The 26,795-nt window shown below is 37.8% G+C and overlaps 1 protein-coding gene across 1 annotated transcript in view; it reads right to left on the reverse strand.

The window, feature by feature from the left end:
- LOC126470164 (intermembrane lipid transfer protein VPS13A-like) overlaps positions 1–26,795 on the reverse strand; it is a 762,201-nt gene that overhangs the window by 157,766 nt on the left and 577,640 nt on the right. The window contains exons 50-51 of the mRNA XM_050097791.1: positions 23,778–23,963; positions 14,102–14,281 (exon numbers count right to left, since the gene is read on the reverse strand). Coding sequence (XP_049953748.1) covers positions 14,102–14,281; positions 23,778–23,963 — 366 coding nt within the window. The remainder of the gene's footprint in view (positions 1–14,101; positions 14,282–23,777; positions 23,964–26,795) is intronic.

The raw sequence follows: 26,795 nt of genomic DNA on the forward strand, positions 1-26,795 counted from the left end.
AATTTCCCTGGAAGGCTGTACAGCAGATGCGCGTGCAGCATAGCTTCCATAGATGTCCACAGGAAGCGCCACAAGCGTTTATCAGCCTTGCACTGACTCTGCTCGGTTTACGGCCATTTTACCTTTGTGACACATGTTAATGATTGTTGACTGTTGTGAAGTTTGTTTTATACTGGAAAATAGTTCGGTAAGTGTGTGGCGTCTCGTGCCTTACTGCTGCACCAGGTCTGAAGAGGATATATAGTGTATTACAGGTATGTTGGTGCATTTTTCTCTAGTGGTACGTTAATATTACAAATGTTAAATACTATTACATAACATAAAGAAATATCATATTCTTTTACGTAGAAAAATTGAGCCTGGATGAAAGTGAAATGTATTACCAGCTAAGAATACATATTACAAGTTGTTCAGCAAAAAGAGATCATTTTAAACTAGCTCTCTAGTACGTGGCACCAATAAATTAAAACTTAATGTTATTTTTAAAATCTCGCCTTTTTATATATATCGTCCTATTACATTCGTTTACTTGTAAGTACTAGCGTGTGTCACACCATGAATGAATAATCGTGAAGTGCGAAAAGTTTCTTTGTGAATACAAATAGTAATGACATGGTGAACGGGAAAAAGTACATCAAGAACCAGTCACTACATAGGTGTCAGTCTTTTATATTTATGTAGCTTTGACTGCTCTTCAATTGCGGTAATATGAAATTTCTTCCTGTTAGTATGACACTCTTGCACAAAGTAAACATGCTCAAAAAATTCAAGTCAAAGAAGTCTTAAAGTTGGGGCAACAGTAAAACCAGAGTTGCAGTCTGTTATTACGCCATCAGTCTTGAGAGATTTTGTTGAAGCTGTTAATTCTTTCTGTGATGATGGACACAAAATTTCTTGTGACTCATGCTTGGCAAAAGTTAGGCATATTGATAATAAACGTAACATGACTTTTTGTATTTAGGTTGATCAGTTTCAACTTTTTACATTTGTTATGTTTAGGTGTGGCTAACATTTTCTTTTACCTGTTACAGGATCATTATACCAGCAGAAGTCAGCGAAATTTGATCCTGCTCTGGTCTGTGTGCTGGGGCCGGAGGGGCATCAGAATAATTAAATTTTGAAATAAAACAATTTTAAACACTTTGAAAATAAAAAATTTTAAACATAAATGTCTTGATAATTTTTTCACACCATTTCCATTCTGATATTTATTTAATTAATTAGGTTCAATAAATTCAGATTAATAATTATATAGCTTAAAACAAGCAGTAAATACCAGGCTGTATTCCACGTGTGTAGATACAGCTGGAGCCAAACTTGATAAGTCAAGCTTGAAATATAGCTTGAACTCTGCCAACTTTGATGTTTGTTTCAAGCTTGAATCCAACTAACAGGCCTGAATATTCCAGCTTTGATCAAGCTTATATACTTGAACTTTACATCTGGAAACAAGTTTGAAACCGGCTTACTGTGCTATCTGGGTAATATCACATCTTCCAAAAGCGCAGGTAGATTTACTCTCAGGAAATGTGCATATGCTGTGGCTGTCATGCGATTTGGCTGAAACACGGGCCTTATCACCAGGTCATCAGTCATACCACACCACATGTCTACTGAGAACATAACTGGAAATCTTGTGTCCCTAGTGTCATGCATGTTAATTGTGAGTGTTCATGATACCCCTGTGTGTAAATGCAGCCTGAACTGTATGTAAAGTGTATTGCATGACATCTCTGTGTACAGCCAGCCATTCACAAAATTGTTGTCTGCTTACTGAGTCACCTGGACGCAGATGTTGCATGGGCAGCACATGGACTGTAACATATGCTACACCTGCATTTGTGGAATATCAAGATGATGGCTAATGCACAATGTACTGGTGGTGGGACTCTGTTGTAACATTGTAATAACGTCATCTCTTTCCTCAACTGACTGGACAGCCGTATGTCTTGATTTTACCTGTACATTAGGTAGTGTTTGGAATGTTGGTATTCGGAGACACAATGGACTTACTCAATTACTCAACATTCAAGTATGACGTGTACATGGCCTCAAGACTCCTCGCTCTGTGATTGCACACTGGGTACACTTGCAGCTGTTGCTTCAGTGTGACATCACAGTGTTCCCATCTGTTGGAGGACCCCCACACCTCTTATAGGATGGCTCAGTCATCTGTCCCACCAATATTCTGTCCATCACAGTGCCTACACAGTGCTTTGGTAAGTACTTGTCTTCATATTCATTAATGGATGTGTGTAGTCCTCAAAATGCTCCAGTTCCATAATAATCGAAAATTGGACACATGTCATAATGTAGTAAATTATTATAAGTTGTCATCTTGCATTGCAAGAATAGCTTACGTGGAGCTGGGAGGAGAGCAGATTTTGGTTCTCATGCTGGCACAGTTGACACTGGCTACCAAGCCAAGTGAGCCGTGTACTTGCTTAGTGCTGTATGCAATACGTTACATATACTCCCTATAATCTGAAGAAGTACTATTAAATATTAATTGATGTTTCTCATACTTAGTGTACCAAATTCTGTGGATAACACAACCATACTGTTAAAACTTCAAATCAATAATTTAACTACTTTTGTAGACATCAGTTTTTACCTAAAACACATAATGACCATGCTGATATTGTGAAATAGAGTTAGAGACTGTTATTTATTCATCTATAGTATCTATTGAAACTACAGTTAGCATAAGGAGGGCTATGCGTGAAGTGTTCAGTGAATTCGAAAGTAAAATTCTATGTATCGACTTGACAGAAAATCCTAGGAAGTTCTGGTCTTACGTTAAATCAGTAAGTGGCTCGAAACAGCATATCCAGACACTCCGGGATGACGATGGCATTGAAACAGAGGATGACACGCGTAAAGCTGAAATACTAAACACCTTTTTCCAAAGCAGTTTCACAGAGGAAGACCGCACTGCAGTTCCTTCTCTAAATCCTCACACAAACGAAAAAATGGCTGACATCGAAATAAGTGTCCAAGGAATAGAAAATCAACTGGAATCACTCAACAGAGGAAAGTCCACTGGACCTGACGGGATACCAATTCGATTCTACACAGAGTACGCGAAAGAACTTGGCCCCCTTCTAACAGCCTTGTACTGCAAGTCTCTAGAGGAACGGAAGGTTCCAAATGATTGGAAAAGAGCACAGGTAGTCCCAGTCTTCAAGAAGGGTCGTCAAGCACATGCGCAAAACTATAGACCTATATCTCTGACGTCGATCTGTTGTACAATTTTAGAACATGTTTTTTGCTCGAGTATCATGTCGTTTTTGGAAACCCAGAATCTACTATGTAGGAATCAACATGGATTCCGGAAACAGCGATCGTGTGAGACCCAACTCGCTTTATTTGTTCATGAGACCCAGAAAATATTAGATACAGGCTCCCAGGTAGATGCTATTTTTCTTGACTTCTGGAAGGCGTTCGATACAGTTCCGCACTGTTGCCTGATAAACAAAGTAAGAGCCTACGGGATATCAGACAAGCTGTGTGGCTGGATTGAAGAGTTTTTAGCAAACAGAACATAGCATGTTGTTATCAATGGAGAGACGTCTACAGACGTTAAAGTAACCTCTGGCGTGCCACAGGGGAGTGTTATGGGACCATTGCTTTTCACAATATATATAAATGACCTAGTAGATAGTGTTGGAAGTCCCATGTGGCTTTTCGTGGATGATGCTGTAGTATACAGAGAAGTTGCAGCATTAGAAAATTGTAGCGAAATGCAGGAAGATCTGCAGCGGATAGGCACTTGGTGCAGGGAGTGGCAACTGACCCTTAACATAGACAAATGTAATGTATTGCGAATACATAGAAAGAAGGATCCTTTATTGTATGATTATATGATAGCGGAACAAACACTGGTAGCAGTTACTTCTGTAAAATATCTGGGAGTATGCGTGTGGAACGATTTGAAGTGGAATAACCATATAAAATTAATTGTTGGTAAGGCGGGTACCAGGTTGAGATTCATTGGGAGAGTCCTTAGAAAATGTAGTCTATCAACAAAGGAGGTGGCTTACAAAACACTCGTTCGACCTATACTTGAGTATTGCTCATCAGTGTGGGATGCGTACCAGATCGGGTTGACGGAGGAGATAGAGAAGATCCAAAGAAGAGCGGCGCGTTTCGTCACAGGCTTATTTGGTAACCGTGATAGCGTTACGGAGATGTTTAACAAACTCAAGTGGCAGACTCTGCAAGAGAGGCGCTCTGCATCGCGGTGTAGCTTGCTCGGCAGGTTTCGAGAGGGTGCGTTTCTGGATGAGGTATCAAATATATTGCTTCCCCCTACTTATACCTCCCGAGGAGATCACAAATGTAAAATTAGAGAGATTAGAGCGTGCACGGAGGCTTTCAGATGGTCGTTCTTCCCGCGAACAGGAAAGGAAGGTAATGACAGTGGCACGTAAAGTGACCTCCACCACACACCGTTGGGTGGCTTGCAGAGTATAAATGTAGATGTAGATGTAGATGTACAGGTTCACATAATCTAATTTTCTGGAATTTTCTTTAGTCTCATTACCACAGATAACTGACATAATTAAAAGTACTTTGGAAAATTATTATTTCATTGAGTTTTGGTTGTGTGAGTGTTTTGGAGATTGAGAGAGTGAATGCAGGACATACATAAAGCAAGAATGTGATATTTTATTAAAACTATATAAATGTGTGCATGAGAAAGTTGTTGTGCAATACACGAAATATTGATGTATAAGGATAGTGGGAGACCAACATGTCCCGCTGAATTTGGTGCATTTTGTGGCCAGGAAAATGTAAAGTTCAGCATAGAATGACTTTAAAAGCAGTTGTCTAAAACCTGGGTTAGAAAGACCCACACATTTATAGATAAACTTCTGAAGTGAAGCAATAGAAGAAGGAACTTAAACCCAATGCAGATACATGAACAATATTAGCAGCGGGACAGGACACAGCAGGAAGAGGTCAGTGAACACAGGGACACTGGCAGGAGCAGCTTGGAGCAGCAAGCCATGCTGACCAGCCGCAGTAGAATTTGGCAACTGTGGATGGTGCTGTGGGGTCCCAGAAACTCGACTGGAGCTGGTAGTCTTCGGCAAATGGACTCGACTTGAATTTATTATGAATTAAAATGCAATAAGAAATAATGTAAATGAAAAAAATTGTAATTGTAAAAACTTTATTCTTAGTTAAAAACATACATGCATGTAAAATTATGTGTCATGAGCAATAAACTGAATTGAATTGAATTGAGCTGAATTGCATTGAAGTAGCATCTCGCCATACAGACAAAATGGAGAAACAGCTAAGTAATGTTATGCTTCATTTGGTGTGTGAGTGTGGAAAGAAACTTCTCAACATGTAGAAAAGTGATAAGCCTGTAATAAGTGAAAGGAAGGAGGCTGTAGACTGTGATGATTCAGTATTTGCAGAAGATAGTATAAGAGGATATTTTAGTTTTGATGTGTCTCAAATTATGACAGTAGTTATCCAAATTCATTATCTGATACTTATGAGTCAATTAATGAGCAAGACATGATGGAAGCTGATGTTAAGTTGGCGCCAGGTCTTGAGAAAAAAATAACAAGGGACTAAGATTTTGAAGTTGATAAGAAAAATATGAGTACTGCTGCTCGAGAAATAAGTAGGGAACAGACACCTGGTCCTAACACTAAATTAGTACTATTTACTATCACTGAAGTGAAAATAGAGCCAACATCAGAGGCTGGTGAGCAGAAAGTTAGCACTGGTTGCAACCATTTTCCAAAACATTATGAAGCAGACAGGAGAAGGGGGGAGGAGGATATTAGTAATATTATGAATGGAATGATTAGTAAAATAAGTGGACTGGGTAATTAAATGAATAGTTAAGTAAGTGGACTAGGTACAGATATAAGTATTCTGAATACAGAAATAAATGAATTTGGGTCTGATATGTATAGCAAAATAAGCAGATTTATTTCTCAAATCTGTCAGGGGTTTATAAAACACTCAGAACAGTTTGATAACAAGTTGAAAAATTTTAAAGAGGAAATTCAGGGGAAAATGGATCACAGAATTTCAGGCTTAAGCGGTTCTGTAAGAAATGAGATACCACAGGTTAACGAAAGCATGAAAGGACAAATTTGCTATGTGACACAAGAATGTAAGAATGACGCTGTAACAGTAAAAGGAGAGCTCACTATCCATATAAATCAAGTTGCTGAAGGCAGTAAACAGCTAGGTGAACAGTTAAGTGCTGACTTGAATAAAGTACAGGCCCAAGTAGATCATGTAATACACCTTCAAATTTATTCTCCAGTATTTTAGTCCTCGTTGAAATACAACTGGAGGTAGGTAAAGTATCTTTAATGAAGCTGTTGACTCAAATTGCTGGTAACAATAAGGTTTCATCACCTCAAAATTTATTTTGGAACACAGGAGATACTTCAAAATAAAAAAGAAAGGTCTATCTATATGTTTCACACCGTAATTCTCTATTAAACAGTCTGTTATATTTATATTGAGAAACACATGAAATTCTTAAATTGTAAAAAATTTTATTTAAAATATTTTGGATTGAAAATTATTATCCAGAATTTAGTCATCACTGTCTCAAATGTAATTCACTTCATTGTAAATATGTTACTTCAGGAAGAAAGAATCACAAAATTATGACTAACAAGAGCATAACTTGATTCAATCAAACAATATTTCTTTCAAAAATAGTGTTTGCAAAAGAACTTGCTAATTATAGAACTTCTGAATATAAATTTTATATAAGTTCAAATAAGAATTACTATTCCTTTCTAAAAGTAAGACACTAATTTCCAAAAATGTATACTTTTTTGAAATTTATATTTTAATTAGAAAATTGTTGAAATTATAATCGTGTATTTTCCTTGAAGGTTGTGGCATGAACAGCTAAGTCAAAAATAGGAGAAAAGTGTGCCAAATGCACTTTAGTTCAGCTATTCACGTTCTTAGGTTCAATGTACTCTTCACTATGATGTATTCAGCTGTTTACTCATTCTTTCCTGCAGATACTGATTTTATGTTAAAATTTTCATGCTCAATTTGGAAATATGATTGGATGAAAGTAAATGTACAGAAATCAAATTACGAAAAGTGTTTCCTTCATTACAATAACAAACAAACCCTTATGAACACGTTATGGAAATAAGCTGAAGATGATTTCCTAGAAAGCCAGAAAATATAAGTGAAATCTAAAAAATGGTTCAAATGGCTTTGATCACTATGGGACTTAACATCTGCGGTCATCAGTCCCCTAGAACCAAGAACTACTTAAACCTAACCAACTTAAGGACATCACACACATCCATCCTGAGGCAGGATTCAAACCTGTGACCGTAGCGATCGCGCGGTTCCAGACTGAAGCGCCTAGAACCACTTCGCCACAGCTGCCGTCAAATGAAATCTTTTTGTACTTTTAATTATTTCTTCCCAGTTAGAATTATGTAGTGCAGTAATAGTTTTAAGTTTTATCAAAAAAGCACATACAGATATTAATGACCAGCTTTATGGTTAAATATTTGGAAAGACATACATTATGGTATGGTATGCTTGTATGGGATGGAATATTGCAACATCTATTTTATTTATTTTAATGTGACTGTCATTGCAACTCATCTTTCAGAATTTTGTGCAGATTGTAAAAAGACAGCATATCAGTTGTTAGTTTAATTATTCATACTTAAATAAGAAACTTTCTGTTTCTGTAGTACTTACAACAGTTACAAAATTTAGATTTAGGTATAGCATAACATGATTTTTTTGTTTATATTGTCTCCCCTTCCCCTAATACTCTTAACATATACATAACTGTTACATAGTCCAAATGATTTCTGATATGTTTATTCCTTTACATTTATTAATGTTTAACATTTACTCTGTTTATTGAATCACACTATCTATGTCTCATGTGTGTGTGTGTGTGTGTGTGTGTGTGTGTGTGTGTGTGTGTGTGTCTGTGTGTGTCCGCACATCTTTTTCCATAGCCAGAATAGGATTCAGCAATGTCACCACACACTATATTCTCAATCTTCCAACCAGTTGAACCCCTCCCAAACTTGAACAATGGCTTGGTGTGCAGATGTCTGAAGAATACAAGGAACTCAAATCTGCCAATGCCATCTGGTTCAATTTTCTGTGGCAAAAGAGTTGAAGAAGCTAATGCAATGTTTAAAAAAGTCCTCAGAAGTGAACAGCAGTTACATGCAACAGCAAAGTAGGTTTGTAGCAAACTGCAAATGCCAATAAAAGCTTTTTGTGATACACATATTTTTAGGAGAGAGCAGTATATACTTTCTGAATAGACCGCATATAACTTGAGTCATTCCATATCCACAAAACACCTTATGGAGCATGACGTGTGAATGAATGAACATTTAGTATGAGCTGCCAATCATTGTACTTGCTTGATATGACCTTATATTAATTTAATTTTGTGAAGTTATAAATTATTCAGAGACTGCTACATTATCTGTAAAAAGTCTTTGGCTGTGACTGATATTCCTACTAATCCATTAAAGCATAACTGCAGTATCCACCAGTAGATGTGGTACACAGCCACACAGAGAGGTCACCATGTAGCAAGGCCAGTCTCCAGAGCTGTGCAATACATGTATGGTCAAATGCCGTAGATGGTGCCCACAACATGGACTACATTATGTCTATGCCCAACATCATGCATATATTTCCCATGGATATCTATCCATCAAACATGGATTTAAGCAGACACACAGCTTCACACAGACACAGTGTATTAACAGTTAGTTTTAAAATATCAACACCATGCCTCAAGGACCATGAGAACTATCTACAGTTTACTGCCCAGAAGAGCTAAACTGGACATTCGACTAGATATGCTAGAAATCATTCAATGGATTCATGGCTAAACCATGCTGAATGTTGCATCAGTGAAAGAGGACTTTTAACAATATTGCCATTCATCATCTGCACACTAAAGTTAAGCTGTGTAATATTTATATTAACTAATTATTGTAAATTGTTGCTAATTTGTGCTACCTTCAATATTTCTCGAGATGTATATGCTACAAGCTTCAATTAATAGCCATGGTTTCCTGAAAATTCAGTTTCACTTAGAGTGACCACTTTACCCCATCTTCACCCACAAAAATATGTTCATGCATGCTGTTGGCGACACAGATGCTTTTTTGAAATGATCAGCAATGTCTGGAGCCATTAACCACATAGCATATTTTAATTATGACCTGTGTTCTGGTACTGAATAGCTAACAAACAGTGAACCACCTAGATATTTCTGCCCTCTGTTGTTAATATTGTCATGGCTGAAAATGGGAGATCATTTTGGTATGTTTTTTGCTTTCAGAATTCCTTATGGTTGCTAGTGGGAAGACAATTATGTTCAAATCAGGATATCATACTTGAACTCAGAGTACATTCTATAATCTTGCCACAGATATAGGTGTGTTCAATAGGTTAGTCCTACTGTGACTGTTGTGACTTGTACCATCTGCTGACCACTGCAAACAATTCTGTACTCAAATTAACTGAAATAAATTACATTTAAGACCAAATTTAATACACTTGTAAAATCCACATGTATTTTAAAAATTGTGCTGGTTGGTCAACATGCCTTGTTGGGATTTTGCAATCTCAGTATTTTTGCACAAGTTTGGTAGTGAAATCTACAGAGTGATAGGGGTATAAGTGCAGATATTTCTATTGATGACTGTGGACAGTTTAATAAACCAGATTACATCAGCATTTGCTTCGGGCATTGAAATGCGGATATGTGGGCAGGAAAAGTCTATACTGACAGGAAATGTCCACTTCACAGAGCAGTTATGATTGTGCTGAAAACTTCAGGTAGTAAATTATGTGATGTGTTTGTTGGAAGACTTTCAAACACAGACAAAAAGCAACAGACACACTGTCATGGGTACATACTAAGGTACCAATGATCACAATATCTATACTTACACACCTAACATCCTGTATAGTGGTAATCTTTGTATAGGGACATAGCAATTTGATCATAGCAGTAATCCATAATTTTACTTCATGAATAAACAACTGAAAATTAATTTCAGCACTTTAGCTTTGATTTTTCCTTTGTTATCACCATCCTCAAGAAGTGTTCTTACACGATTTACATTGGTGAGCTACATTTAATGATGAATGTAACTTTCACATGATGTGTCACTGCTAAGTAACATTGTTCAATGAAACTTGGACCATATGTAGAAAGAACTTCTTCAGTACAGAAGGTAACTGAAAGAAATAGCCAACGAGGTAAACAGAAATGACTCTTTTATTCAAAGACAATAATTACACTGAAGTGACTGTGATTTATGATGGTCTCCTGGGCATTACAAACGATGGGACATGGTCCTTAATAGAGTATGTGCTCACAAATATGCCTCCCATACCAAAAGACCTAGACCACCAAGACACTCATGTCTGGCAATATTTCTGTGTGCATTATGTGTTTCAAACTTGTTAGCACATGAAGGTACATCCACTATCACTACTCAGACTGAATCTGCTCTCATCCGGGTAGATGACATTACCCCACTCCTCACAGGTCCAGTCCCTATGCTCTTGACATCATTGCATATTGTGCCACTGAAGACCACGTGTCAACAGAACACAATGCACTGGTCATCACGCAAAGAGATCAACCCCACGCAGTCACTGTGCCATTGTGAAGTGTGGGATTGCATGCCTTGAAGACCTGTTAAATTTTGTGGTAAGTGCACCCACTGTTTGATGTATGAGTCCATTCTTGCCACTGGCATAATGTATTGTTGATCTGCTGTTGCAGTTGATCATGTTCAACCACCTCATCTCCTTTGGGCAGCAGTGCCTGTGGTTTTCAACACATCCTACACACTTGAAACATTGCTATGATCAATACCAAACTTCTGGGCTATACTTTGCCCTTCATCCCCAAATGCTGTCTCTGGGACACATTTTAATAAAGAACATCACCACAATACTCCATAACTGCTTGCTGATTGACACAAACTGTCTTTTCTCATCCTTATGTTACAGGACCAGCCACATTCAGTGCTGGCATAATGTTGTGGCTTTAGCCCCATTTGTCAATATAGTCACACTGACCTCATGCCATGTGATGTCCAGCTTTCTGTGCATAACTGGGTGATCTCTGACAACATGCTCCCATACTTTAATTCATTTTCAGTGAGTAGTTAACAAGTTATTTCACTTATACACTCCTGGAAATTGAAATAAGAACACCGTGAATTCATTGTCCCAGGAAGGGGAAACTTTATTGACACATTCCTGGGGTCAGATACATCACATGATCACACTGACAGAACCACAGGCACATAGACACAGGCAACAGAGCATGCACAATGTCGGCACTAGTACAGTGTATATCCACCTTTCGCAGCAATGCAGGCTGCTGTTCTCCCATGGAGACGATCGTAGAGATGCTGGATGTAGTCCTGTGGAACGGCTTGCCATGCCATTTCCACCTGGCGCCTCAGTTGGACCAGCGTTCGTGCTGGACGTGCAGACCGCGTGAGACGACGCTTCATCCAGTCCCAAACATGCTCAATGGGGGACAGATCCGGAGATCTTGCTAGCCAGGGTAGTTGACTTACACCTTCTAGAGCACGTTGGGTGGCACGGGATACATGCGGACGTGCATTGTCCTGTTGGAACAGCAAGTTCCCTTGCCGGTCTAGGAATGGTAGAACGATGGGTTCGATGACGGTTTGGATGTACCGTGCACTATTCAGTGTCCCCTCGACGATCACCAGTGGTGTACGGCCAGTGTAGGAGATCGCTCCCCACACCATGATGCCGGGTGTTGGCACTGTGTGCCTCGGTCGTATGCAGTCCTGATTGTGGCGCTCACCTGCACGGCGCTAAACACGCATACGACCATCATTGGCACCAAGGCAGAAGCGACTCTCATCGCTGAAGACGACACGTCTCCATTCGTCCCTCCATTCACGCCTGTCGCGACACCACTGGAGGCGGGCTGCACGATGTTGGGGCGTGAGCGGAAGACGGCCTAACGGTGTGCGGGACCGTAGCCCAGCTTCATGGAGACGGTTGCGAATGGTCCTCGCCGATACCCCAGGAGCAACAGTGTCCCTAATTTGCTGGGAAGTGGCGGTGCGGTCCCCTACGGCACTGCGTAGGATCCTACGGTCTTGGCGTGCATCCGTGCGTCGCTGCGGTCCGGTCCCAGGTCGACGGGCACGTGCACCTTCCGCCGACCACTGGCGACAACATCGATGTACTGTGGAGACCTCACGCCCCACGTGCTGAGCAATTCGGCGGTACGTCCACCCGGCCTCCCGCATGCCCACTATACGCCCTCGCTGAAAGTCCGTCAACTGCACATACGGTTCACGTCCACGCTGTCGCGGCATGTTACCAGTGTTAAAGATTGCGATGGAGCTCCGTATGCCACGGCAAACTGGCTGACACTGACGGCGGCGGTGCACAAATACTTCGCAGCTAGTGCCATTCGACTGCCAACACCGCGGTTCCTGGTGTGTCCGCTGTGCCGTGCGTGTGATCATTGCTTGTACAGCCCTCTCGCAGTGTCCGGAGCAAGTATGGTGGGTCTGACACACCGGTGTCAATGTGTTCTTTTTTCCATTTCCAGGAGTGTATATCTCATCCTTAATGTGTTGCAGACTAGTGTATTTTGCATAAAGAGATGATTATAATGTCTGAGTTTTAAATATATCCTGCACTGGTGTTTTGTACCCAGCAATATGAAAATTTAAATAATATCCTTCCAATAACTAAGTGTTTATTTAATAACTTTTGAATCTCTGAAATTGAGCCTTTGTTTTGCCCTAAATTCAGTTGGGTCAGATGTTTATTAACATCTTATGAGAGCATTCCACAAGATCTCTAGGAATTTTAACCTATCCGTGCATAGCAACTTGCCACTTTTAAATCGCAAGAGACTGAAATCACGTCATCCAACTCTGTGTGATGCTGCTAACATGGTTGCTAAGAATTTCAAACCTCTTGAAGAATGGAAAGGTCGGTGGGAAGCAGTGACAGATGTGCACCTGCATAACATCTTCTCACGTGCTAAACTTCCAAGTGGATTCGACTTACCACGCAAGACCTGGTCTACTCTCAACAGAATCCGTACCAGCCATGGGCGATGCAGGGATGCTCTCTTTAAGTGGAAGAAGCTGCCTTATCCAGCTTGTGACTGCGGGGCTCCATACCAGACTGTTCACCGATTCAGTGTGCTGGATTGAACGACTGGATATTCAGTTGTAAAGACAAACTTAAGTTTCTTGTGTGTCAATATGTACATATGTATAAGTAATTTCATGATATGTCTGTATTAGCCATACGCTAAATAAATAAATTTATTAACATTGGTTGGAAGTTTTTGCATTCATTTTTCATTTTAACCTTGCTGGTGATCTCATTCACTTTTCTGACAAATTTACTTACTTTGCCTCTGTACAAGATAGTGGATATTTTTTGTGAATGAGTGATACACTAACGATGTGGTCTGGTAGAATTAAATGTTCTGTGGATTAGGAATAAGACAAAGAATGTATTCAGTGCAGTTAATTTTGGTAACTGATATACAATTGCATCTTACAGGATATTCCTAAACTGAATTAAAAATTCTGATGTTTACTAGGTCTTGTTGAATGTTTAAATATGGTAGTTCCCGTCATTATAAATGTTTTAAGGAATTGAAAGCAAGATAATGAATCTAGTCTAGTTCTTTCCTGTTGATGACTAGTTCTCTCTAGTTTTCTCATACAGTTTCACCTAGCAGTCCCCTAATCTGCCCCAAAACATGCTTGTATATCCCTTGCTATTTTCTAACTCCTGTCCATTATTTGTCTTGGTCTCCCTACTGCATCTCCCTTCAATTTCAAATACAAACATATTACTGACCAATATACAGCTATAAAAATCTATGAGACACGTGAAACTGTTATTCACATAACATGTTACAGATCATGATGTTCATCATGGGGATTAGGTACAGTAAAATTAGCCATTTTAAATTTTTTTTAAATTTTATTCACTACTTAGGAAATTAAAAAAAGAAAAATCAAAATAATGAAATATTATCACTCACAAGTGAAATACCAAGACCACTGATGGACACAAACATTTCCAAGTTGCTCTTCTCTGCTTCAATTCTGCTTTGCGCTTGATAAGCAATCCTCTCATCTTGTGTGAATAAGAGAACTCTCTGGTAACTCTCTAAGTAGCTTACCCAGTACACAACAACTTTGTCTTTGCGAGTTTTCTTTAGCTGTCAAAAACAGAAGATTTAGTACATTTATAAATATAAATTTATGTGAAAAATTAAATATCAGTCTTCAAATGTAGAATAAGTGACATATTAACACTCACTACAGTACACAAATATCACATTTCATATAAATTCAAAATAGGAATATTCACTTCCAAATAGGTTTTTTGGCAACTAATTTTGGAAACTCCATAAAGTAATCTTCCAGGATGTAAAAACTAGTTGACTTGCATTTCAGCAACATCAAATTTAAAAATATCATGTATAGACAATGCAGATGAAAAATATTCCCCCCCCCCCCCCCCCCCATTTCAAGCTTCCTTGGAATGTGGACATCACGTAAGAAATATTTTAACAAAAGATGCTTAAAACTGTTCTAAATAAGGAAAACTTTTGAAATATTGAATATCATGACTAAAAAATAAGAATGGTTCCATAGAACATACAGGTAACTGCCTCAGTGGCCAGTGGCCAGAAACAGTGATTACATGTGTGTGGTCTGTGGTTGTGTGGATGTTTTGTCTATTTTAGAAGGAGGCCTTATGGCCAGAAGCTCACATGTTTTTTCACTCTTTTTGTTGTGCCTGTCTGTGACTCAACATCTCCTCTCTATGGTGTGCAGCAATCTATCTTTTCATAATGTAGTCATTATTCCATCCTGGATTTTCCATTTTTTGATAAGGATAAATGAAGTGTTCAAAAATAATTTAAAATCTTACATATGTCATGCTTCTCACAGAAAATACTACAGTATTTACATTTATACCTAGACAGCAAAAGACACTCCCAACAAATATTAACTAAATAGTTTATGTAAACAATTACATGTCTAATTTCTTGTGTGTGTGTGTGTGTGTGTGTGTGTGTGTGCTTGTGTGAATACATAAGTACAAATGTTAACTGCATTTATCTTGCTTTAAAACTCCAGTCTAACATAATAATTGTTATGCACATGATATCCTACTACCACAGTAGTAGTTTCTCGGTAACAAATAAGTAAACTACCGTAAATAGCGAATAACTTAATTGTTTTAATACAGATTTCAGAAAAACAACGTAACTTTATATCAGAAACTTGCCTATATACATTTGTTTATAGGCCTAATTCTAGTAACGTTTTTGGAGAATCAAAGTTAAAGTATCTCGTTTAATTGTCCTTTTTTTTTTTTTCATTCCATCGAGTGAAATATATAATAAATAGCGTATACCTTCATTGTTTTAATACAGATCTCAGAAAAACAGCGGAATTTTAAATCAGAAACTTGCTTATATACATTTGTGAATAGGCTTAATTCTTGTAACGTCTTTTTTGATTTTCGGTAATTTAATTGATTTATTCTAGCTGAAGTATTATTTTTGCCATGAGTGAGAAGTGCCTGACTTGCCATAGAATTGTTAGTTCCGGGGTTTGGTGTGATGGATGTAGTAGTTTTTTTCACTGGGGGGACTGCAATGGCGTGGGTGTTGAGAAAGTGGATCAGGCTCCTCAGTGGTTATGTAGGATTTGCAGCAGAGATAGGAAGATAGTGGAACAGGAGGGGAAAATTGCTGCCCTTCAGGCTGAGCTAGATCAGGCTAGGGAAGATCTGGACAGGTTAAGGAGCGAGAAGGGCAAAGAGAGGTGGGAAGTGGCAACAGGTAGCAGAAGGAACAGGCCTAGAACTAAGTCTGACAGTTTTGTGGTGAGTGTCAAAAATAAGTTTGACCTGTTGCTTCAGCTAGAAACTGATGAGCCTCAAGCAGAGGTAGGTGTAGACAGGACACAACAAACTTTCAATAGGAAATTGAAAAAGAATGTAGGAAAGTCATCGAAAAGGAAGAAAGTTTTGTTGTTAGGCAGTTCTCATGCCAGAGGTGTAGGCCAACTTCTGCAGGAGGAATTAGGACCAGAATACCAGGTCACAAATTTTTTCAAACCAAGTGCTAGTCTGGATCAGGTGACAGAGGATTTAGGTTCACTCTGTAACGGATTTACCAGGGAAGACACCGTGGTTATTGTGGGAGGGCCAGGGAACAGCATCGACAGAGATCCTGGGTACAGTATAGAGTGTGACCTGGTAAAGATTGCGTCGGCATCGAGACACACCAATGTTGAATTTGTATCTGTCCTGAGACACCATGACCGGCCTCATTTGAACTCTTCTGTTGGGAGAGTTAATTTGGAGTTGGAACAGCTGCTTGGGTCGGGTGTGGGGGCTCATATTGGTGTGGTTCCTGTTGATTATCTCAGTAGGTGGGACTATACCAGGCACGGCCTACATCTCAACAGGAAAGGGAAGGGGAAACTGGCTGGGGTAGTAGCAGGAAATTTAAGGGGGGGAGGCACTGCCATGAATGGTAAAATACCAGTGGTTACAGGTGTTGGAGCAGCACCTTTTTTAGGATAGGTAAGACAGAAAGATGTCAAGTTCTACGAGAGGTCAGGATTGAAACAAATCTTCAGTTTAGGAAAGAAATTAAACAGCACAATTCTAGCACATTTGATCACCAATCACAGCTATCAATTATAAATTTTCACCAATCACCAGAAATTTTATCTCCACCAAGTTGTATCTCAGTCCTAGGTAATTGCATTGATGAATTAAAGTCACCCAACCCAGTTGACATAATCTGCCTCTCTGAACACCATGTGACCACTGGTATAGGAACTAGGCCTAAGCACAATGAGAAACTCAGACAGGAGAGTACTGCAAATGTTAGAATAAGGAAAGGTTCTCATAAAAGTATAATTAAAAATAATGTAAGTATATTTCATCAAAATATTGGGAGTTTAAAGAATAAAATAGATGAGCTTCTGGTGTGTTTAGAAGATTTAGAAGCTGAGAATGAAATAGATATACTATGCCTGTCTGAGCATCACATTGTTACTGATATGGATAAGGTAAATGTAAGTGGGTATAAGCTCTCTGCACATGTAATGAGAGAAAATATGGAGAAAGGAGGAGTTGCCATATATGTCAAAAGTTATCATTGTGCAAAAAGTATAGAAACAAAAAAGTTTTGTGTAGAGAAACATATAGAAGCATGTGCCTGTGAGCTTAAATTAAATAAAGGCACATTTATAATTGTAACTGTATATAGGTCCCCATCAGGAAATTTTCATCTATTTCTGAAAAATTTGGACTCCTTGTTGTGCTATCTGTCAGACAGGGGGAAGCAAATTATTATTTGTGGGGGCTTCAATGTAGATTCTCTGAAAGAGGGTAATAGGAAAAATGACCTTGAAGTATTACTCGGTTCTTTCAATTTGACACCCGTTATTGAATTTCCTACTCGGGTGGTAAAGGATAGCAGCTCACTGATAGATAACTTCTTTATAGACCAAGATAAGTTTAACCAGATAAATGCTCAGCCTGTTGAGAATGGTCTTTCTGATCATGGTGCACAGCTAGTTACAATATATGACATAGCTCCATTCAGCAATACTAAACAGTCCTCCAAACTAGTACGTTCAGTCAACGATTTAACAATTGCAAATTTCAGGGAAAGCCTACAGCAGTTAGACTGGGATGAGGTGTACCGTGAATCTGATGCCAATTTAAAATATAATTTATTTCATGACATTTTTGTAAATGCATTTGAAAACTGCTTCCCCAAGAAAATAGTTAAATATACTCGTAAGAAACCTTGTAACAAACCATGGCTTACTAATGGTATAAAAATATCTTGTAACCGGAAAAGGGAAATGTATCTGACAGCAAGAAACAGTAGTGACCCAGAAACTATCAAAAATTATAAAAACTACTGTGTTATATTAAGAAAAGTTATTAAAAAATCCAGGAGTATGTGTATCATGTCTGAAATCAGCAACTCTGATAATAAAATTAAAACAATTTGGAATATTATTAAAAGAGAAACAGGTCAACCAAGAGCAGAGGAAGACAGTATTACCATCAAATTGAATGAAAACTTTACGAACAAAAAGTCAGAAGTTGAAAATATTTTTAATAGTCATTTTCTAAATGTTGTGGATATAGTAGGATCCAGGTGTTCATTAGAAGATGCTAGGCTGTTAATGGAAGAGGCCATACCTATGCAATTTGATACAATTGAAATCTCACCCACTTCTCCCTCTGAAATTAGGAAAATAATAAACTTGCTTAAAAGCAAAAACTCACATGGAATTGATGGCATTTCCAGCAAAATACTAAAAGCTTGTTCTCAACAGATAAGTAAGATTCTCAGCCACCTGTGTAGTAGCTCTCTGGAACAGGGCATTTTCCCTGATAGACTGAAATATGCTATTGTTATACCTTTGCATAAAAAGAGGGATAGATCTGATGTGAACAATTACCGTCCAATCTCCCTTCTAACAGCTTTATCCAAAATTTTTGAGAAAGTAATGTATTCAAGAGTAGCTTCACATATCTGTAAAAATGAAGTACTAACAAAATGTCAGTCTGGTTTCCAGGAAGGTTTTTCAACAGAAAATGCCATATATGCTTTCACCAGTCAAATTTTGAATGATCTGAATAACCGAACACCACCCATTGGGATTTTTTGTGATCTCTCAAAGGCTTTTGATTGTGTAAATCATGAAATTCTGCTAGACAAGCTCAAGTATTGTGGCATGAGTGGGACAGTGCACAAATGGTTTAATTCGTACCTAACTGGAAGAGTGCAGAAAGTTGAAATAAGTAGTTCTCGTAACATGCAAACATCAGCACATTCCTCAAACTGGGGAACTATCAAGAATGGGGTTCCACAAGGGTCAGTCTTGGGTCCTTTGTTGTTCTTACTATATATTAATGACTTGCCATTCTATATTCATGAAGAGGCAAACTTAGTTCTCTTTGCTGATGATACAAGTATAGTAATCACACCTGACAAACAAGAATTAACTGATGAAATTGTCAATACTGTCTTTCAGAAAATTACTAAGTGGTTCCTTGTAAACAGACTCTCACTGAATTTTGATAAGACACAGTACATACAGTTCCATACAGGGAATGGTATGACACCATTAATAAATATAGACCTTAATCAGAAGCATATAGCTAAGGTAGAATATTCCAAATTTTTAGGTGTGTCCATTGATGAGAGATTAAATTGGAAGAAACACATTGATGATCTGCTGAAACGTTTGAGTGCAGCTACTTATGCAATAAGGGTCATTGCAAATTTTGGTGATAAACATCTTAGTAAATTAGCTTACTACGCCTATTTTCACTCATTGCTTTCATATGGCATCATATTTTGGGGGAATTCATCACTGAGGAATAAAGTATTTATTGCACAAAAGCATGTAATCAGAATAATAGCTGGTTTCCACCCAATATCATTCTGCAGACATTTATTTAAGGGTCTAGGGATATTCACAGTAGCTTCTCAGTATATATACTCTCTTATGAAATTTGTTATTAACAACCAAACCCAATTCAAAAGTAATAGCAGTGTGCACAACTACAATACTAGGAGAAAGGATGATCTTCACTATTCAAGATTAAATCTAACTTTGGCACAGAAAGGGGTGAATTATACTGGCACTAAAGTCTTTGATCACTTACCAAATAGTATCAAAAGTCTGACAGATAACCAACAAGTATTTTAGAAGAAATTAAAAGAATTTCTGAATGACAACTCCTTCTACTCCATAGAGGAATTTTTAGATATAAATTAAGAAAAAAAAAGAAAAAATTTTTAAAAAATAAAAAAAAAATAAAAAATAAAAATAAAAAATAAAGAAAAACAAAAAACACAAAAAAATAAAGTTGTTATATTAACTTAAGTATGTTGTTAAATTAACCTAATTATGTCATGTATTAGAAAATTCGACTCGTTCCACATCATTACGAAATATCGTATTCATGATCCATGGAACTAGTATTAATCTAATCTAATCTAATCTAATCTAACAGGAAATGATGTAGATTACATGAAGATTTGTAACAATCTATAACAAAGACCAATTGACTAAAATTTTGTTGCAAGAATATAATGTTGTTCTGCATTACAAGGAAACTGGTTTGAAATTGTGTAAAAAGGAAAAGAGAAGAGGATGATGTTTAAACAAGTGAGATAGGACAACAACTTTTGAGTCTGAAGACGTAGTGTTCACATCCCTAACCGGTTATTCTGATTAAGGTTTACCCCTAAATCCCATAAGAACACAGCTAGTTTGTTTCTGTGAACAAAGCTTTGGTCAGTTTCCTGTATCACCTTTATCTGAGTGAGCTTAATGATCTCAATGTCAAACTGCAGTCATTCCTTCAGTGTATGAGATACTGGATGATGTAGCACAGCTTAAGCAACTGTATGTGTGAATTGTGAGTTTACTTCATACTAAACTGATATATTTGAAATCACTGCACAAAAGATCCAGTTACAGATAAAAAATTATTATTTATACAATTACATGTGTGGTGCCTGTTCTTTTGGATATGTCTGATAGAACAGACATGCAAATGAATAGATACGAATTGTGGAACATAGAACTATTTCAATGCAGATGCATGCCATCATTTGTCCCTTGCAGGAATACAGTGAGGCTATGAACAATAGGGAAAATGAACAGGGTCATAGCATTAGTGGTGAGCAGCACTTGGGAAATTGCATGAATGGTAATCATGCCTGGGTGGCAGGGGCAGTTAAGGCAACCATTCTAGAGAAACAGAGCATCCGTGTTCGAGTACCAGACTGGTACAAATTTTGAAGTGCAGTTGTTGAATTATTTCAGCACCCACAACATGTAAGTCATACACATTTACCTTTATGCAGTGCCTTGGCATACAGATGAAGGAGAGTCACAATTACAAATTCAAACAGTACAGGAAGGGGTTTAAAAATGTGTTCATAAGAAGGCTTGCATAAGGTAAACATATTTGCAAGATAGTATGCGTCCTACTTAATCTAGGCTTTATTTTGCAAGTAATTTGAAAGAAGAAAAAAATGAATGTATGAGGTATCCAAACTGTCAGTATCTCATTGCCAAATTTTCCGTGTAATACATTAAAAATAATTTAATGAAATGTGATATGTACATCATTTTGAGTTGACCATGACTGCTACATTTGCTACACTGGTGGAAAAAAAATAACAAAATCAGGAAAGAGTTATGCAACATAACTGAAAGTTGGTAGGCATGTTCCTACATATGAAAGATGTGTCTAATCAAATTTCATGCCAGTCGCATAAGATTTGTGCTAGTGCTGCCGCTATGAGGATGCAAATCAAATTTGCTTTAAATAAATGCTGTAATGGTTGTGATCATTCATTACCTTTGAGCCTGGATGTGGTGAGTTGATGTTAGTCAAGAATGCCTTTACAGCAACAAAGACACCATTATCAACAACTCACTGAGTTTGAATGAGGTGATGTAACAGGGTTATGAGGCATGAACCGTGGCAAGGCGACACAGACCATGCAGTTAACACACAAGGCACACAGTGAGCTATGCTTCTTTCTCACCCCCACTGCTTCAAGAGGTACGTGGTTCTTACCCACACAGTGGTTCTATACAGGCAGTAAGAGATAAGCTACCAAGTTTCTTTGAAACTGATCCAGTGGTTTAGAAGGAGCTATGGAGCATACATACATACATATATACATACACTTTTATAACGTGTGCAGTCAGTACAAAAATGTTGAGAAAGATATCCTACAGAATAATAATTAAAAACCTACAACAAAAGGTCCAAAATTATTAGAATACTGAGAAGAATAAGCAGTCAGAGTGTCTGACTGCCAGAGGAGGGCACACGGTAAATATTCAGTTTGGTGGGTGGACTGCAATGGATGCACTTAGCAGTGTCAGGTCCATTGAGAAACTATTTGAATGAGAATCAGAGGCTTGAAGGTCTGAAAAGCTGACAATGACCAGGACAGCAGTTTGAAGAGCTCATGATCCCAGGATCTAATTACAGAGTTTTCTTATTTATATAACAATGGGGAAGAGGATGGAATCATACTACGCACTTATAAGAAGGCATAAATTGGGGGTCCACATCATATCAACAAGAGGTATTCAAAATTTTGCACAAAATCGACAAAAATACCCATATATTGTACTTAAATTTTCATGTAGATAGTTACAGTATTTATTTACAAAACTGGGCAGTGATGTCTGACCTGTTACAGAAATGTAGACTCAGCTTGGATAATTACTGCCTATGGCCTCTGGAGAGTCTACAGCAACATTGGAAAACATTGACTGTGAAGAGTCTCGTGTATAGAGTGGGGTGTTAGTGCATGTACAACATTTTAACAACTGCAGTAAATAAAATGACCTCCTTCATTCTGCATGGAAAGTTATCACTAAATAAGATTCCAAAGATCAGTTCAGTAAATATCCGATATGTTAATTAAACTTTATTTCCTAGCTATTAATTATAGGTGTACCTACGGGATGAACTTAATTTTCACTCTCACATTAACATCATTGATACACAAAAACAAGCAACCTCTTGTATAGAATGGTGCATGCAGACCCTGGAATATACAAATTTTCATTGCCTATAGTGTATTATTTATTTAGTCTGCACTATTAGAGCCTATTATCTGAGATGATGATGGATGATAATAAATGCATATACTGAATATTTTCTGGCACTTATTAAAGAAATGCTAATAATACATGGTTTCTTCAAAAAGGACACAGCCAGTTCTTCCTCCATTATTTTCCTCAATCAAAGCATGTACTGAATCTCCAATGACCTCACTGTTGACATGATGTTCAACTCTAATCTTGCTTCCTTTATATCTCTAAATATAAACTTCACAGCCGGTTACTGCTGCATTACTCTGTTACAGCTGGTCTGTAATAAGACTGATTGGTAGTTACAAGGACATGCTTGTAGAATACTTTTAGACCCTGCAACAATGACATCATACCAGATTCCACTACTGGCATAACCAATGAGATCACATCAGAATCCAACTGCAAAACTGGGGGGTGAATAGCCCACACTAGCAGTAAAATACCATGATGCCAAGAGACGATCCTGAATGAAACATTTCAAACTGCAGTGCAGGTGTGGTCATTTTCAAATATCACACTGATCCTATCAGTTCACTTAAAATGGAAACAGGACAAAAGATCGGCACCTGCAAATATAGGAATCTTGGCACTAATATATATTCACAGGCAATGTAAAACAGGCATATCATATAGGTATGTCATCCTCAAAATCTTAATAAAATGGGGAAATTTAACTAACAGATCTCTCAAATACATCAATCAGAGTACATTAATGTATGCAGTGATTAACAGCACTGGGAGATGGCGGTATACTGATAAGTTATGTAAATAAAGTGTATATAAGAAATTCTTTCTATGATAGTGCATCTCATCATGCATTGCTGTTAAGGTATAATATCACTCAGCAATGACTTCACCCTCAGACGGCAGTTGAAATGTCAGTCTGATATAATCTTCTAACTATACCATTTGAAATATAAACATTTAAAAACACATTTTAATATGATACAGAATATCTCTCTTTCAAAATGTAAATAACTGGAAAACATGAAGAATATTGTAAAGCATGCCTTAACTTACATGTTGCTCCCTTTCATCAGATTCTTCAGATCCTGTATCATCACTGCTGCTGCCTTCTTGCACAGATGACTTTGGCGAAAGTCTCTTGAAGCTAGCTGATAATTTAGCAGTGACTGTCGGAGTGCTGGGAGTGACACAAGGCTGTTTGATTGTATGAAAACTCACACGCTCTTGACCATAACCATCCTGTTTGACAGATAATAAACAAATGCCTCTTACCTTGCTGCATATAATTGCTCAAAACTGTCTGGCTACATAAAATTAAAACACGATGAAATACAAAATGAATTTTTATCACGAATGTTTAACAGATTAATAATGTGTGATTTATTGTGACTCAGACTCAGATCTTTATCACTGACAGATAAAACTCTACCATGCGAGAAATGTAAGCATGTCACATATACTGTTGCAAAGCTTTTACAGGACCATACCTATATTATTATTTCCCAAACTCTACACAGGCTCTATGCACACATTGTTAGAATAGCACCCTTGGGTGGCAAACTGAAGTTTCTTTCTGGAAAAAGACCCTAGGTTATAGCCAAAAAAAAATCTCTACAATGTGAGAAATCTATGCATATCACATATGCTGTCTGGAAGGTTCTATAGGACTGTATATATCGCTTTCTTTCCCAGAATCTACAGAGCCTCTTGGAATACATTGTCAGAATAGCATTCTTGGGTGGGAAATGGGAGTTTCAATTTATCAAAAAGTTTTACAGCAGCATATTTTACCCCTTCCTATGCCAAAGATAGATTATGTAGAGGATAAGGTTAGTCTTTCTTTTTTCTGGTATTATAATCATGAATGTCACTGTTGTTTTCATACTGGTCCACATTGCTGAGAACAAATTTCATTAATGAGTAAATCTACGGTGAGGGACTCGCATTCGGGAGGACGACGGTTCAATCCCGCGTCCGGCCATCCTGATTTAGGTTTTCCATGATTTCCCTAAATCGCTCTAGGCAAATGCTGGGATGTTTCCTTTGAAAGGGCACAGCTGACTTCCTTCCCCATGCTTCTCTAATCCGATGAGACTGATGACCTCGCTGTTTGGTCTCTTCCCCCAAACAACCCAACCCAACTCTACTGTGAGGGTGTTGTAAGAATTCTTAACCTTTTAAACAGATGCTTACAAGATGTGCGACTATGGGCCCCACACATTATTCTAATCACTTTCTTTTGTGCAGTGAATACTTTCTGCCTAAGTGTTCAGTTATACCTCCCCCCCTAAAAAAAAAAAAATATTGTTCCATATGACATCAGAGAGTGAAAGTATTCAAAGTATGTTAGCTTGCTAATTTCTATACCCTCAAAATTTCTATATCCTCAAAATTAATCTAATTGCAATAGTTGCTGAACCTAGTCGCTTTAGGAGATCTAAAATATCAATTTTCCAATTAAGATTCTCATCTATATGCACGCCCAAAAACTTAGTATGCTCTACCCTGGCGACTGACTTTTGTTGATGTGTTATATTTATAGAAAGAACTGTACCACTTGCAGTAGAAAATTGGATGTACTGTGTTTTTTCAAAGTTCACAGCAAGCCTATTCACAGAAAACCAATCAATAACTTTTTCAAAGACATTATTTTATCATTTTCTACTGGAGTTTCTTTTATTGGATTAATACTGATGCTTGTATCATCAGCAAACAGTGTCAGTTTAGCTTATTGTTTCAGGTAAGAAGGGAGGTAATTCACATATATCAAGAACAAAATGGACCCATGATCAAACCCTGTGGAACACCAAATGTTAGATGAAGTGGGAAACTTCTGTAAATCACTTAAGCCATATAAAGAATCTTTTTAGTTCCTGTTCCATAGATATGACTTAAACCACTCATATGCTGTTCCATTTAGACCATAGAATTGTAATTTCTGTTTCTTTAGAAGTTTCTTTACAGTGACTGTATACCATGAAGAGTCCCTCCCATTACGAACTGTTCTACTGGGTGCATATCTATCTAGTGTATGGTCAAATATTCTTTTAAAATTCAGCAATAGCTCCTCCCCACACTCCTGTCCTGTGCTAAAAGTTTCAAGTTCCTTATTGATATTTCACATTACTGCTTTTTTATCTAGTTTACTGAACATATGTATCTTTCTACTTGCTTTAGTTGCCCTTTGTACTTTGGTAATCGTTGTTGCCACAACCATGTCATGGTCAATGTTAGCAGTTTCAATATGAACATCCTCAAAGAAGACATGTCTGTTTGCTGCCATTAGATGTAAAATATTCCTAATTAAAGTCTCCTTCAACTATAACAGTATAATTGGGGAACTTAAATACAAATGAACTAAGGTTTTCTCTACAGGTTTTGGTTACATCAGGAGTTAACTCCGATGGTAGATAGAATGATCCATTTACATTTTATTCCACCCCTCATACATCATCAGAGTGACTGATTGAAGTTTGTGGTTACTGTATACTATCCAATCAAAAGTATCCATACACCTATTAGTGGACATTAATATACGGTGTGACCACCCTCCACCATTTGATGGCTTTAACTCTATTGAAGATACTTTCAATGAGGTGTCTGAATGACTATGCAGAAATTGCAACCTATTCTTCCTCAAGAGCCAAAACCAAGCAACTTAGTGATGCTGGATGCTGGGATCTAGAGCAAAGTCAGCATTCTAACTCATGTCAAAAGTGTTCCATTGTGCACAGATCAGATTACTGGGCATGCTAGCCCATTTCAAGAATGTCACTGTCTACAAATCATTACCTCATAATGCTGTTTTATGACATGGTGCATTGCCACACTGATACAATCATCATTTCCAAACTCTTCCTCGACTGTAAGCAATACACAATGCAGTAAAATGTTGGGTTGGGTTGTCTGGGGGAGGAGACCAGACAGCGAGGTCATCATTCTCATCGGATTAGAGAAGGATGGGGAAGGAAGTCGGTCATGCTCTTTCAACAGAACCTTCCCAGCATTTGCCTAGAGTGATTTAGGGAAATCACGGAAAACCTAAATCAGGATGGCCGGACGCGAGATTGA

The sequence above is a fragment of the Schistocerca serialis genome, chromosome 3 (genome assembly GCF_023864345.2).
Source record: "Schistocerca serialis cubense isolate TAMUIC-IGC-003099 chromosome 3, iqSchSeri2.2, whole genome shotgun sequence".
Taxonomy (NCBI): domain Eukaryota; kingdom Metazoa; phylum Arthropoda; class Insecta; order Orthoptera; family Acrididae; genus Schistocerca; species Schistocerca serialis.